General features: G+C 43.4%; 1 protein-coding gene across 3 annotated transcripts in view; it reads right to left on the bottom strand.

Moving 5' to 3' along the window:
• Helz (helicase with zinc finger) overlaps positions 1-15082 on the bottom strand; it is a 131861-nt gene that overhangs the window by 13510 nt on the left and 103269 nt on the right. For all 3 annotated transcript variants that reach the window (XM_051158932.1, XM_051158933.1, XM_051158934.1), the window contains 4 exons: positions 13360-13439; positions 3861-4476; positions 3259-3493; positions 1514-2030 (listed from right to left, as the gene is read on the bottom strand). In XM_051158932.1, the coding sequence (XP_051014889.1) occupies positions 1514-2030; positions 3259-3493; positions 3861-4476; positions 13360-13439 (1448 nt within the window). The remainder of the gene's footprint in view (positions 1-1513; positions 2031-3258; positions 3494-3860; positions 4477-13359; positions 13440-15082) is intronic.

Raw genomic sequence — 15082 nt, 5'->3', positions numbered from 1 at the left:
CTGGTGTCAGGAAAGCCACACAGTATGCAACACCAAAGTCTACTTCTCCTTCTTAGAGACAACAACACACACTGTCAAATGCATTGAACAACCCTTTGGGCTAGGAAACTAAAAGCCTGAAACGTCTGTGAGAACATTCAGTCAAGAGAAACCAGAAAATTTCATAAAAACAACAAATTCCACGGGAATGTAAAGGTTATATTCTGTTCTCCCCATCTATGGCGGCCTTGACAGTAAGGCCTGAACTGGTGCCAAGGGAGCAGAACAGGCCTCATCCTCACAGAGCTGTAACTTGCTTTGCCTTGTCTCACAACTCAGTGGGAGATTATCTGTGTTAGGCAGCTGTAATAGCTCATGCCTAGAATCCCAGAACTCAAGTAGGAGGATTACTGTTCAAGGCCATCTTGACCTCATACTGAGATCCTGTCTCAAAGAAAAACATCTTAATATTTCACAAATGCAAACCAGGTACGGTGATACACGTCTGTAATCCAAATACGTAAGAGGCCAAGACCGGAGGATTTGAGTTCAAGACCAGACTAGGCTACACACTGAGACTTTCTCTCAAACAAACAAAACTGTAACTGTTTATCCTGTTTTGAGAAGACACGTATAAGTATTAAGAACCATTCCCTGTACAGTCTTATCCTTAGCCACTGTCAGCTCACTGGCACAGCTAGACAATCCTAATCTACACATTACACAGATTTGGAAATTGGTTTTGTTTCTGTTTTATGTGCATGTATGTTTCCCCAGCATGTGCCCCAAGAATCCAGAAGCAGCATCGGATACTTTGGAACTGGAGTTACAGAAGTGTGTGAGTCACCAGGTGAGTACTGGGAAGTGACCCCAGGTCCTGGAAGGGCACCCAGAGCTCTTCAATGCTGAGCCGTCTCTCTAGCCACACTTTGGAAGTCTTAGCCCCTAAAACCACTAACTGCTCCATGCCAGTGCTGCTGTGTGCAGGTGTCTCGAGAGTTCTATGGTGAAAGCCATGTCCGTCTCCTGATGCTTGCACAGCAGCTGGGCTTATGTAACTGATAGGATGCTCTGACATTTGCAAACTGGTCTGACTGGGTGTCCACTGCTTCATAAACAGCATCGTACTGCAGGATGACAGGATGGAGAACTGGTTTTGAACTGGCCACTCACTAGAAAAACCAACGCTTTTACAGAGTACTACTCAACAAGAGCCACGTAATAAAAGATAAGTCACTATGGTGCCCCGTCCTCAGATTAGAGAGGCCAGCACCATTCAGACATTAGAGCCCTCCAACTTCAAGCTGAAATAGCAATGAATATTTTCAAGAGGCTTCATGTTTCAACAATACCACACACAAAATATGAAATAGCACAAACAGGTAGATAGTAAAACATTTTTCAGAAAAAGATTATTTTTGAAAGATACTATATTTGATTTTTTTAAAAAGTCTCCTTTTACCAAATGGATAAACACCAACAGAATCTGTTCACAGCCAACTAATCCCAAGACAGAACACTGAAAGACATTTACCTCTTCTAGGCTGGGGAGCGAAGAAGAAGATACTGTGCGAGATGACAGCGGGTGAAATGGCTCTTGACCAATAGCGTGTTGATGGTTCTGGATGTGTATAAAAGGGTTCTGCGGTGGCCTGGGAGGCAATGGAGGTAGGCCATAGGGAAAGCCTGGCCCTATTAAGTGATTCTGCTGCAAGTTAGCAAAATTCCATGCTCCTTCCGGAGCCAGGTACTTCAGGGGGGGTGGGGTAAGGTGTTCAGATGGCAATGCAAACGGTGAGCCAAAGAGCTGAGGCGGGAGGCGCTGTGGAAAGGCTGGGCTGTTGGTTAGTTCAATGTCTCTGCTATTGTCATTAAAGTTAGAAAATTGGCTACTGTGGTCTGTGGCGGAAGGGGGAGATGGGACCGCTGGTGGGCTTCTAGCCTGAACTTGTCTGTACTGCAAAAGTCTTGATTGAGGTGGTGGCATTTCAGCAAGCTCTCGAGTGTCACCTTGATCACGATGAGACAGCTCTCTGAGTAAGTCTTGAAACCTACATAAAGATAAGAAAACATGAGGGGGAAGCAAAGGGGAGTATTCAGGAGCAGAGCCAACCACATGTGTGATTTCTGCAAACCATATCACAGTATCTAATTAGGGGTGGCATTAATTAATCCAAAATTAAGTACTGAGACTGACCAAGATTAATAACTGACCTGGAGATGCTGGGTGACGATGTCAGCTACCTAACTGTCTCTGGTTTTATCTTTGCATGAAAAGATCCATCCCAGCCTCAACATGAAGACTGGAAGGGACAGAGGACCACCATGGGCCAGGGAGACAGCTCAGCAGGCATAGATGCTGGCCACCAAATTTGACAATTCAGGTTAATCCCTGAAAGACACACAGTGGAAGAACCAACTCCCTACACCCATACATACACCTACACACCCACACCCACACATGCATAAGTAAATAAAAATGAGTAAATAGGCTGGAGCGATGGCTCATAAGTTAAGAACATGTGTGCTCTTACGAAGGCCCAGGTTCAGGTCTCAGCACCCATGTGGTGGCTCACAATCTCCTGTGACTTCAGTGCTATGGGTGCAATGCTCTCTTCTGGCTTCCTCAGGCACCAGGCATGCACAAAGTACACGTACCACACGTACAAGCAAAATACTCATACACATGACATTTAGGGGGGAAAAAAAATCAATAAAAACAAAAAGGTGTATACTTTAAAAAATATAAATAAATGTTAAAACAAAATAAAACTTTAAGGGCCACGGTGACAGTGGGTGTGTTTCAGAGAGAATGAGGAAGCGGTTCACAGCTGCCACATGGTGCCAACCATAGACACTCTGAGGGTGCCGAGTCAGGCGTGAAGCCTCAGCACAACTACAGCTCCAGAAAGGTAGGTGTCCACCCTGCTAGGTAAGAAGCTAATAATGAGTGCTAACCACAAATTGACTTCTGTCCTCATCATTCTCGTATTTGCTAAGTAACAAACAATAGAACACCCAGTCCCACTAATGGTGTGTGTCTCTTGCCTAACAGACATAAAGCAAGGGCTAAAGTTGTAGGTTATCTAAACCCAGATTAGTGTAAGAGTGACTTCTAAATTCTCCATATTTTAATGTCAACTGAGAGAACTTTGTAATATCCACCAACAAGACCAGCCCCAGTTATATGAGACCGTGTTCCAGTTTAAAGCTAAAGGGCTCCAGTGAGGTAAGAAACACACAGCTTTACTCAGGGCTGGCCCTGGTCTGCTGGAATACCTTGAGAACGTTGTCTCTGTTTCATCGTCAGCCCTGCTGGTGAGTTTCCACTCGGCCCTCACTGGCGGCTGGTGGAGGCCAATGGGTGGCTGGGGAAGCTGCGGGAGGTGAGGGTGGTGATGGTGTGGATACGGGATGCTGCCCTGGCTGAGATAGGCATGGTGCTCACTCCACTGCTGTAGCCGTGCCTGCTGCTGCCTCAGGGTCTCCAGGGCTACACTTCCGTGTACTCGATCTGCAGAAGTGGGTGTGAAATATTGTTTTTGACCATTTGGGGATTCAAGCTAATTTCTGCAAAGACCTTTACACCCAGATTTTCTCCACAAAGACAAAGAAATAGCTACAGTTTGGTTGGGGAAAAGTAAATTTCCCACAGCCCGGCGCTATGGCGCTGACCCCTCTTCCTGCATGATGGCTGAAATGATGTCAACTGAGTTCGTATTAATACTCATAGGCACATACAACACTTGAGGCCAAATTTTTTTATGCCAATTGGTGGAGTTTTCTGGTATTACTTGGAGACACGAGTCAATCTTGGACATGCTATGTCAGCATATAACCCAGGAACCCTTCACCTCTGACATCCTGACAGGCAAGCTTACCCAAAGTTTCTGCTACAGGCAATCCTGGAGAGCTCTCATCAACAAAGTTGTTCAAAGGGGACGCCAGCATGGGGCCAGGCTGTGTGATGGCTCTCAGTGGACTGTGGCCGTCAGGCAGCCCAGGAGGTGGCTGTTGCTCGGGACCCACAGCCTCTGCGACAGGAGGAGACTGTGGTCTGTGAGCAACTGCATTATTGAAAAATGCATTCGTTGGCCCCGCCTGAAATGCAGGAGAGAGCTGAGGCGGTGGCTGCAGGGCCTGTGGAGGTGCCTGGCTTTGCTGCGGGGTCACCTGATTTGGCTGGGGTGCCACCTGATTTGGCTGAGGTGCCATCTGGTTTGGCTGGGGTGCCACCTGATTTGTTTGTTCAGGCAAATTATTCTGTTGCTGATTTAACAAGGTGTGCTGCTGGGGGATGGGAAATGGTGGCCTGGGTAGCTGAGGAAGCGGATGAAAATGGCGGCTAGGGATTGCATACTGTGCGTGCTGTGCAGGAAGAGGAAGACTTATGTGTCTTGGGTTGAGATTATCTTTTCGAGGAAATTTGGTATTGGAATAAACAACGGCAGGACGGGATTCGGGACTTCTGTTCTGTGGATGTGATTCCAAATCAACCTGGAGGAGAAAAAACAAACAAAAACCAAGAAGCATTTTTAACTGCAGAAACCCAGAGTTTCGTGGCTTTTCATCCTTTCCCAACCAAACCCATTTAGAGGCTGTCACATGCTCTTCAGTAGCAGGGGGAGTGCCAGGAGCAGTCAGCCACCTCTGACAGCCAAATAAGAGCATATTCTTATAAATTAAAAAAGATGATGGAGGAAACATGCAACATTAAATTAGAGTCTGAATAAAAGCTGCTACCATTTTATTAGTATGGCCACTCTAATTCCTTTTACACTATTTCCAATTTCACACCTTCTCCCTTAGAAAGAGAACCATTAATTTCCTTCAGATATAAATCAATAAAATGTGCTGTTTCCCACTGATTTTTATTGTTTTCATATATCTAATCTGCTTCTTCAAACAAATCAACATTAATAAAAGCTGTGTCTCTGGCAACTTTCCCATGGGGGAAAACAGGTACCATGACACCTTTGCAGAACCATAATGGCAATGGACTTTTCTCATTATGCAGTTTCATATTCTTTTTAACATTGTGGAGGGCCTACTAAGTGCATTGTGACTGATTGTGAAGATTAAAAGGCAAGAGTAGATTCAGCCTACAGCCTCAAGAGCTTACTGTATGAGCTACACACTCGGCCAACTATTCTATCTCTAGCGCCCTGAACATTTGCAAAGAAAGCCTTCTTGAAACAGGCATTCAGCCACCCACATGTTATCCATGGCTCCTTCTGCACTACAGTGGCAGAGCTGAACTGCAGCAGCGTGCACTGTGTGAACATCCAAGTCTAAGAGTTATTGTCTAAAGCCAGGAGTGGTGGCGCACGCCTTTAATCCCAGCACTTGGAAGAACAGAGGCAGGTGGATCTCCATGAGTTCCAGGTCTACACAGTGAGCCCAGGACATCCAGGGCTACACAGAGAAACCATGTCTCAAAAAACCAAAACAGAAACCAAAACAAAAAACGTTATTGTTTAGCCATTTACCAAAGCAGCTTGTCAATCCCTGGCCTAGAGTCCAGCAGAGGTTATATGCAAACATATGAGACACTGGAAAGAGGGGCCTATGAGACACTAGGACTAGGAAATGCAAAGAAGGCTTCAGAAAAGCAATGTCACCTGAGCTGAACATTCCAAAAAAGACTAGGATGCTCTGTGAAGAGGGTTTAATGCCAGGTTGAGAGAACAGCAGCTATGGGGTGCACATTTTCCCTTCACAGAGCTCAAACCTCATTTCTTTACATGATGGCTTCCCATTCTTAACATCAACTACACAGACTCTGACTAACCACTGATCAGGAACATCCAGTTTGATCCCATTAAGCTTTGGAGAACCACCAAAGAAGGTTTGAAGTCAAAGAGCAGAGTTGTCTTGAAATGCAAGTTTGACTGTAAGTGTTGACACTATGAAAAACCAAAACCATATGTAAGCGACACTCCATAAACTGTTATGTGTCACCTTTTAAGTTTCAGTGCTAAAGTGGTCAGTGAGAATTGCAGGGTGCTTGCTTAGCCAAAGTCTGTAAAGTTGGACAGGGTACCCAAGAAAACAGAGCTGAACAAGCGAGGTGCGTAGTTCCTGATTTGAGCTAGGAACACCGACCAAGCCATTTCAACGAGTTGCAATGCCAATCACACCCCAAGAGCAGTTGCATCTCACCACTTGGCCCCTCACTCAGGTCCTTGAGATGGCTGACTGTGTGTAAGGTATCAGTAAGCTATCAGGCCGTCCTAAGCCATTGCTGTACCTGCAGTTCCCACCTCAGAACCTAACTGAAGCTCGTCAAAGGCGAACATTCTCTCATGTAACTCATAATCTTGTGGATGACAAAGCTACATTAGCCAGGGACACAAATGTCTCCAAAAGACACTATTGCAATGCACACTCTGGCCACAAGCATGAGGTTGTGTCAGGGTTGTTTATGGCTAAGCTGCTGTTTTAATTGATTCCATCACTTGTGTCTTGATACAGACAGGAAGCTCATGACCATAATACTATGATACTGAAATGAGAGGGGGCTTCAGAGAGCGTGAATGTGGAGTGCACTTCAACGGCTGTAGAGGGAGAATAAGGCACTTTAGGACCCTGTAGTGGAAGCAGCAGTAGCAGATGTAGGTGATTTGGCAGCTCGGTTCTAGGTGCTAGTTCCAGGTACTATCAAAAGTAGAATGGAGATAGCTAAGTGTCTACCATGGCACTGTAAATCATCTGTTAGAAAGCAAGGCTTCCTGATAGCCACATTTCATTTTCTTTATATCCTCATGCTTTGCTTTGGGGCCCAGGAAACAAGAAAAAAGAACTCCAAGCTCTGTTGAATTCAGTGCCTTGGTATTAAGAGGCATATGACAGAAGGGGAACTGGGCGACAGTGGCAGATGTGGGCTGCTGCATTCTCTTATTGTTAGGCAACTTTCTCTGCAGCACCCCCTAACTCAGTCAGAAGTCCTCTGGCTGCCTCACTTACACTGCAGTCCCTCCCACCGCAGATCCAAATTGGAAGTCTTTGCCAAGAAATGGGCACTTGGCCCTGCCATTTTGTATGGATGGTTGACCTCTGCATGCAGTCTGTTTCTGCAAATTAAACACTTTTTGTTTTTACATACTATTTGAGTCTGGGGTCTTCTTTAGCAATTTTTGGACCTTTACATTTGGGGGCTTGTTTGGGATCACTGGGGACTCCCAAACCTAACAGTTGAATTTTTCCAGGAGAGGGATTAGTTCCACTGACTGGTGAGCCCTGGGGTATCCCCACAGTTTCTGTTTGGTCCTTGTCTTTGTTTCTCTGTGTCTAAATCTGGTGTCTAGATACAGTCTGGAGGCCACTGGAGGATGGGCAGATGTGCCAACTTCTTCCTCCCAGCCTGGAGGTTCCAAGGGCGCTCTGGACCCCCATCAGGTGGAACTGGGAGGTTCCATTCTGTCTCTGGTTTTGGTGACTACACACAAGTCACTCCCATCTGGCAAAGCCCAGTTACAGGACAAGCTGCCATCAGCATTTTGGTTTCTTTTTCGGTCCCCGAGGAGTCTGGTTTTGTCTCTGTGTGTCTGTGTTCTGTTTGTTCTCAGACTGCCTTTGTTCTTTCTTTGTGGAAATCATCATGGGTCAGATGGCATGCTCTAAGTTCCTCAAGGCCTGACTGCTCTGTGCAAGCCACCCTGGGCTCCACAGGCCCATTAGCTCTCTTCTGTTCCGTGCAGTCAGAAAATTTTCTATCAGTGATCTCTATGACCTGGAGCCAGAGCAGCCAACACCGAGCTCCTCCCCTCCCCAGATTCAACCATGTAAGCCCTCAGAGTCCCTTCCTGCACATCACCTCCTGGAGCCCCAGGGGCTGGCTTCAGGCCACTGGTTTTGGCTAGCTTGCAGGCTCTGCTCCATGCAGCTCCAAGCCAAGGGTAGCAGCAAAAGGTAGCTGCAGCTTGCAGAGGCCCGGGCTTGGTGCCACTCCACTACTGCGACCTCCTACACCCACTGCAGCCCAGAAACACTGCTGGAAAGCAAGCCTCAGCTCCTCCCTGGATTCAGGAGATAGCAAGGTACTCTTCCCTTGAAATTACAGCTGGAGGAAGTAAGGAAAGTTTTGTCTGTCTTGAATGTATGTATGGCCACTACACCTTTATTTCTGACTGATCTTTTTTCTTTTAAGCTTTATTTACTTATTTTATATATATGAGTGCTCTGTCTTCATGCACACCAAAAGAGAGATCCAGATTCCATTACAGATGGTTGTGAGGCACCATGTGGTTGCTGGGAATTGAACTCAGGACCTCCAGAAGCGTAGCCAGTGCTCCCAACCACTGAACCATCTCTCCAGCCCCCCGATTGATCTTAAATGTATAAGTTTACTATGCTCTCTATGTCTTGGTTATAGATTATTGGTTATTGGGTATGGTTAAAAATCTTCAACATCTTTTTTAAAAGTTAGCTTAAAACAAGTAACTCAGCCAAGCAGTGGTAGCACACGCCTTTAACCCCAGCACTTGGAAGGCAGAGGCAGGCAGATGAATGTGAATTCAAGGCCAGCCTGGTCTACAGAGTGAGTTCCAGGACAGCTAGAGCTGTTACACAAAGAAACCCTGTCTCGAAAAACAAAACAAAACAAAACAAAAACAAACAAACACAAAAGAAAAAACAAGTAACTCGGGGTTGGGGCCATTCTGGGCAAAAACACATGGCATGAAGGGACCAAGGAAACAGGTTTCTAAAGATACTTTAAAGTGGGATAAGATTTTTATGTAATTTCTGTCCTATGTTAAAAACTAGACGTATAAAAGATAGGATTTAAAGCAGTGTTTCTTTAATGAGGTATTAAAGATGCACCTCCAGCCTATATATCTTAAGATATGTGTGCATATGTGTTTGTAACATCTATAGAAACACAGATGTTTTTAAATAGTAACCATGTGGACCACATGGTCTACAGCCTGCCATGTTCTGAATCCACCATCTTGAGTTAGCAACGTGGAATAGGGAAACAATTATAGAGCCTCTTGGTCCAAATGAGCTCTCTGTTTTCTATTTTATTCCCTTTTGGACTAAGAAACAAGTCTCATTTTAAGTTGGTATGGATTTTTATAGAAATTCAAAGTCATCTTCTTACAACATATTGTATATATGATTCAATCCTGGTTCAAAGTATTCTTTGTATTATGGTAAAAATTTAAAGTTATAAAGGTCAATTCAGAGTAACAAGATAGTATATTGCTGACTCTGGAAATGGGTGGTTCTAAAGATACTTTTAAGTTGGGATATATTAATTTTAGAGACATTATGATCTACCTTCACTCTCAAAAGGTTTAAATTTTACTGCCTTAGAAATATGTTTAGCCTTGTTTTCTGAATATGGCTATGTTTTTAAACTGCCTGCAGTGGACTCTAAAAACACGTCGCTACCCACCATGATGTTTTTTGGGATAAAAAGTGTGGAGCCATAGCCATTTTGACTATGGTCAGTCACATGACTGGCAGCCATCTTAGTTGTGGGAGAGCTGTAGCTTCACCCCATCTTTATTGAGGGCTGTCGACTGGATTCAGTACTCTGCTGAATGCCAAGTGAAACCTCTGTCTTTTTTTTTTTTCCCCCTGTTCAGTCTGTAATGATGCACTGTGACAGGATCAGGAGATTGCCAGTCTCTATGAACTGTATCTATAATTGAAAAGTTTGCTTTGATACTAGTTCAGAAATATATTTACAGGTATACTAAGAACTGATGCAGTTAGTTACAAGATTAAGTATTACTTAGCATCCTACGTATGTTTTCAAAGTTAAACAAAAGTAGCTATAAACAAAGTGTGCCTATTTAGATCTACTTGAGATAGACATGGTCCTCAGACACTTATCTACAAAATATCCCATAATTTAGATCGTAACATTCTATTTAATGTTTGTGATATGTAGTTTAGAGCAGGTAACTAAAGACAGATAAAGATTAACTTGGATATGCTGGCCTTCAAGTTTGTCAGAGATCTGCTGAATATGGCATTAAATAAATATTTAAGCTTATTATGACAGAGACTCACAAACTCTAGCAGTAACTTCCCAAGGTTTTAGGCAGGATTTGGGCAGGACAGATGACTTCAACTCTGGATTGTGGCATTCTAACCACTGGTAAGACTGTCCCCAGTACCTTACCTGCTGCTAGGGCCCAGCCTAAACTGTGGAGAAACTGGACTCCCATAGAATTATTGTCTCATATTGCTGAAAATCAAGTGAGGTCAGTCTCACTCATGTTCTTCTTCCACAGAAACAGCCTCCCATCTTCTGTGCCTGATGGCCAGACTACCTCTACCCATGGTGCCATAAAAACTACAGAAGCCTGGGCAACTGTCTAGGTGGTGGACTGACTACTCATCTATGTCATTTTAATTGATACATAAATTCATCTAGGTCACAATTTATCCTTCTCAGGTCTCTGATCACATTGACGGCCAAGCTAATGATAGTTTGACAGCTAGAGGACAATTAGATCCACTGTTAGTTTATTAGTCAATTCATTCACTAGTTAAAACTACTAGATACTAGGCCTCTTATTTAAAAAGACAAACAGGTTTGCCTTTCTCACAGGCTTCACGTTAGAAGGTAAACAGATTTCAATGTAACTTTTTACTATTCCTTCATTTAAAGACTAGTCTCAGTAATCAACTTCCTGTGTCTCATGGCGAATAACTGAATAGAAGAAATATAAAGTTTATGTAAGGTCTGAGGATATGAAAGTTTAAATTATGAGGGTCTAAAAAGGTGTTAAGTTTGGTAAATGTAAGTTGTAGAGCTATAAGAAAGTGATTTAAGGCATATAAAAACTGGGAAATGTTAGAGATTTCTTTCCCTCTTCTATGCTATTGTTATGTTTTTATAAGTCTTCAAAAGTCCAGAATTTTAACATTGGTCAATAGAGTTCTGATAAGCTGGTGGAGCACTGACTGCTTATTATTCAATCACAAACTCAACATTTTAATTTCCCTTTAGTTGTCTTCTGAATATAGACTTAAGGGTGTTTCTCATCATACCAAAAATGTGTCTGTCCAAGCTGTATATCTAGCCTCCTAGACTGAGAAAAGAATGTTCATGCTTTTTAGCCCAAAGCTATAGCTTTTACTAGGTCTCAAAGGCATGGGCCTATCCCTGCTGTCTTATAGACACAATTTTAACTTCTGTCCTTATTTGTCTCAGCAGATTTTCACCTGGCTAACAGACTCCATCCAGGGATCACCTGTGGATTGCAAGCAGCTGAGATCTGGACTTAATGAAAACTGATGTAAACCAGTCCAGCCAAGGTTATTGTTCCCTGTCTCTCCAACTGGATCAATGGAATCAGATGCTTCTGATAAATGCCCCATTGTCCAGCCTCTGACTAACCTTTCAGCCTTCCTGGGCCCCATAACAACATCCTAATGTTAGCTGGAAGTCGTTACAGAAGAGAATACCTCATCCATTGTCCTACCTAATGGGCTAAAATGCTAAATCAAAGGGAACCAAATGCCTACCTATTGACATATCAGAACACAGGCCCTTAGTTCTGTTTCTCCTAGTCATGCTTTGTGCCCCTTACATGATAAACTTTATTTCATGTTTGGAGGAGGAGGAAGAGGAAGAAGAAGAAGAGGAAGAAGAGGAGGAAGGGGAGGAAGAAGAGGAGGAGGCACTTAAAGACACAACTCAGACTAGTTTATAGTCATCAACCATAGACCTCAAAGAGAAGTGGGACCAACCAGAACTCTGGGAAATCACAACTTGAGTACTAGGGTGATGAGGAAAGGTGAGATGGGAATGTATTTTTAAAAGACAGAAGGTTGTGTAACAAAGAGTTGTACGATAAAGAAATGTCATGTTAAAGAAAACAATAGAATCCAGGCTGTGGTGGCACATGCCTATAATTCTAGCACTTGGGAGGCAGAGGCAAGCAGATCTCTGAGTTTGAGGCCAGCCTGGTCTACAAAGTGAATTCTAGGATAGCCAGACAAGGCAACACAGAGAAATCCTGTCTTGAAAAAACCAACCAACCAAACAAACAAAATAAAGCAAGCAAGCAAGCAAGAGGAAAATAATACAAGTTAGACAGCCAAATGCCAAACACCACAAACCACGAGCTGTGTGACACAGTGCATGGCTCTCATAGTCACAGTGAGATGCTCAGAACTAGTCCTACACTGTGTGGGTTAAGGAACAAACAAAGAGATGAGGCACCAGGAGGTGAAGGTCAAAGAATGAATCTTTACTTATTTATCTAATCTTTTGTGGTGCTGGGCATTAAAGCCAGGGTCTTGTGCTTGCTAGGCAAACACTACCACTGAGCTTCAGTCCCAAAGAAAGCGTGTTTTGAAAGTCTGCTAACCAGTGTTCACCCCTTAGGCTGGAATATGAGTGAGAAGGATCAGGGGCAGAAGAGTCTACACAGCAGAGAAGGCTGAAAACACGGAGTCAGTGAGGTGACTACTGGGCAAGGGCAGGAGACAGTAATGTTAAGAGAATTTCATCTAAGGCTGGTAATAACAAAGTAAAGAGGCTCAGGATATATCGTAGTCATCAATTATGAATCTAGGTGTGGTGACAGCAGTCAGCTCCACTTCATGAGGTAACAGGCCTGGGAAAAGCCAACAAGGCACCTGGCCAAAGGAGCTAAGTAGTGCACAAGAAAAGGAGGGAGCTGAGTCCTACTGACATTAGAACACACAAGCTTCCAGCCACACTAATTCAACCATCCACATGGTCCTCTCTAATGTATTCCAGCACAGAAGTGGGAAAGGCAGGCGAACAGGCAGACACAAGGGTTAGGATCTGCACAGAGGGCATGGAGAACAAGGCCAGGCCCGGAAGAAGTCGCTGCCACAGCCCTTCCCTGGCTAAGGTCACTGTCAATGAGACATGTAAGATTCATTATCATGAGGCATCTATGACATCGATCTACTGCTTAATTAGGGAGATCTGAGGAGAGGGGCTGGAAGGATAATGGTTCAGCAGTTATGAGCACTTGCTATTCTGGAGGACGGCCCAGGTTTGATTCCCAGCACCCACACGGTAGCTCACAAGCATCTGTTAACTCACTCCAGTTCGACCAGCTCTGAATGGCTCTTCCAACTTCCACAGGTACATATGTAGCACACATACACACATGCAGGAGAAACACTTCTACACATAAAAAGAAACAAACCTTTAAAACTTAAATAAAAGAAAGAAAGAAAAGGAAATATGAGAAAATATGCACATGGAAAAGAAATAACATAATGAAAGACAATGGGACAGGAGAAAGGTAGTGAGTAACCCACTGAGTAACTCTGAAACAATACACACAACATACACAGGGGAAGTGGGAGATGCTTTGGGCCAATCAGACCCTCGCCACCAGAATCATTGCACCGATGATGATGTGAGCAGCGTACCTGTTTGGACTCTGTAGGCTTTTTCTCTGGTGTTCGGATCTTATTAATTTCAGGTCCGGAGTTATTTGCATCCATTTTACCTAAGAAAATATTTTAAAATCCTTATAAATTTTCTCCACTGAACATGACACTTCCAGTGACTACTCAACACTGGACAAAGCAAAACCGTTTAAACGTCATTCGCTCACTGTTATCACTTTACTCTTAGTATTCAATTTTCAGAGCTGTAGTTTCTAAACAATGCAGCAGCAATTCTAAACAATGTCTCAATCCAACTTACTGAAGGAATCTAAGCTGATGGTTAGGGTTTGGATCTAAATGCTCCCTGCAGGCCCATATGTGAAGTATCCTGTTCTCCAGCCTGTGTGCTACAGGAAGGAAGAAGCTTAGGGTGTGGAGACTAAAGGGCAGAAATGGACACTGGGATTCCAGCCCCTTTCTCTTTGGCTTTTTGCTTCCCTACTCCCATGAACCGAACACAACCCCACCACCACACACGCCATCATAAGGTACTGTGCGGCCACAGGCCCGCAGCAACGGGACAGAGCAAGGATGGTTTGAATCCACCAGAACTAGGAGCCAAAAACCATCTTTCCTTCTTATCGACTGCTTACTTTGTCATACATTCTGACACACATTGAATGAAAATATTACAAAAGAAATCTAAGTTACAGTATGCAAATATTTTAAACACAAATAGGTCATAGCTTAAACAGAAAGCAAAATTAAGGTTTTCAAAACACAATTTTAGTAGACTAAACTAACTTCCCAAGTGTGCAGGGCTTTAGTATGTAGACTTAAGTGGTTTCATATAGGGCCTAACTTGGGTACTTCCTGAGAAACGTCCTAGCAGCAGCACTAGAACTAACGTAGTGAACCAATGATCATGGCAAAGCAGACGCTAAGAGACAAGAACAGGAGCCAGGTGTGGTGGTTGCACGCCTTTATTCCCAGTACCTGGGAGAAAGAGGCAGGCGGATCACTGTGAGTTCGAAGCCTGCCAGGTCTACAAGAGAAACCCTGTCTCGAAAAACAAAACAAAACAAACAAACAAAAAGAAACAAGAACAGAAATATGCAAGGTTAAAAACAAATGAATGGCCAGAAGATTCAACAGTGTGTAAGAAAAACTAGGCAAGCTAAAGAGTAAAGCAACAGAAACTATCAAAATCAAAACAAACAAGAAACACATGAGGAGAACCGAGAAAGAGGTAGTCATGAACTTGGGGGACTTGAAATATCTGAATGGATGGGAAATGGAACCACAAAAGAACAGGGCGAGAAGTAAGTCAGAAAAAAAAAAAAAAATCTGGCGATATCAAGCTTGAAATCTCCAAACATCATGAAAAAATTCCAACATACACACACACACCAAAAAAGCAAATCAAAACATTCCCTAAGGAAATAAAAATCTTTAAAGCAGACAGAGAAATAACAATATATTACACACATATATATGAAAAACAATATTAATGATGACCCCACACACTCCCCTTCTGTGCTAGGAATCAAAGGCAGAGTCTTGAGACTGTCAAGCAAGCACCTGACCACTGAGCTACCCTAAACCACCTTAACTCTCTTCTTAAAATTATTTTAAAAAATACTTGCCTGTTTGAACAGAAAAACTAGAAACAAAGACTTTTTTTAAAAAAAAGTAAACATATATAAAAGTAAATGCATGGTGCTAAAAGCCTAGAGAGACGCTGAAGTACCCACTGTGAGCT

The sequence above is a fragment of the Acomys russatus genome, chromosome 16 (genome assembly GCF_903995435.1).
Source record: "Acomys russatus chromosome 16, mAcoRus1.1, whole genome shotgun sequence".
NCBI classification, from domain to species: Eukaryota; Metazoa; Chordata; class Mammalia; order Rodentia; family Muridae; genus Acomys; species Acomys russatus.
This window is presented reverse-complemented; position numbering and strand designations above follow the sequence as displayed.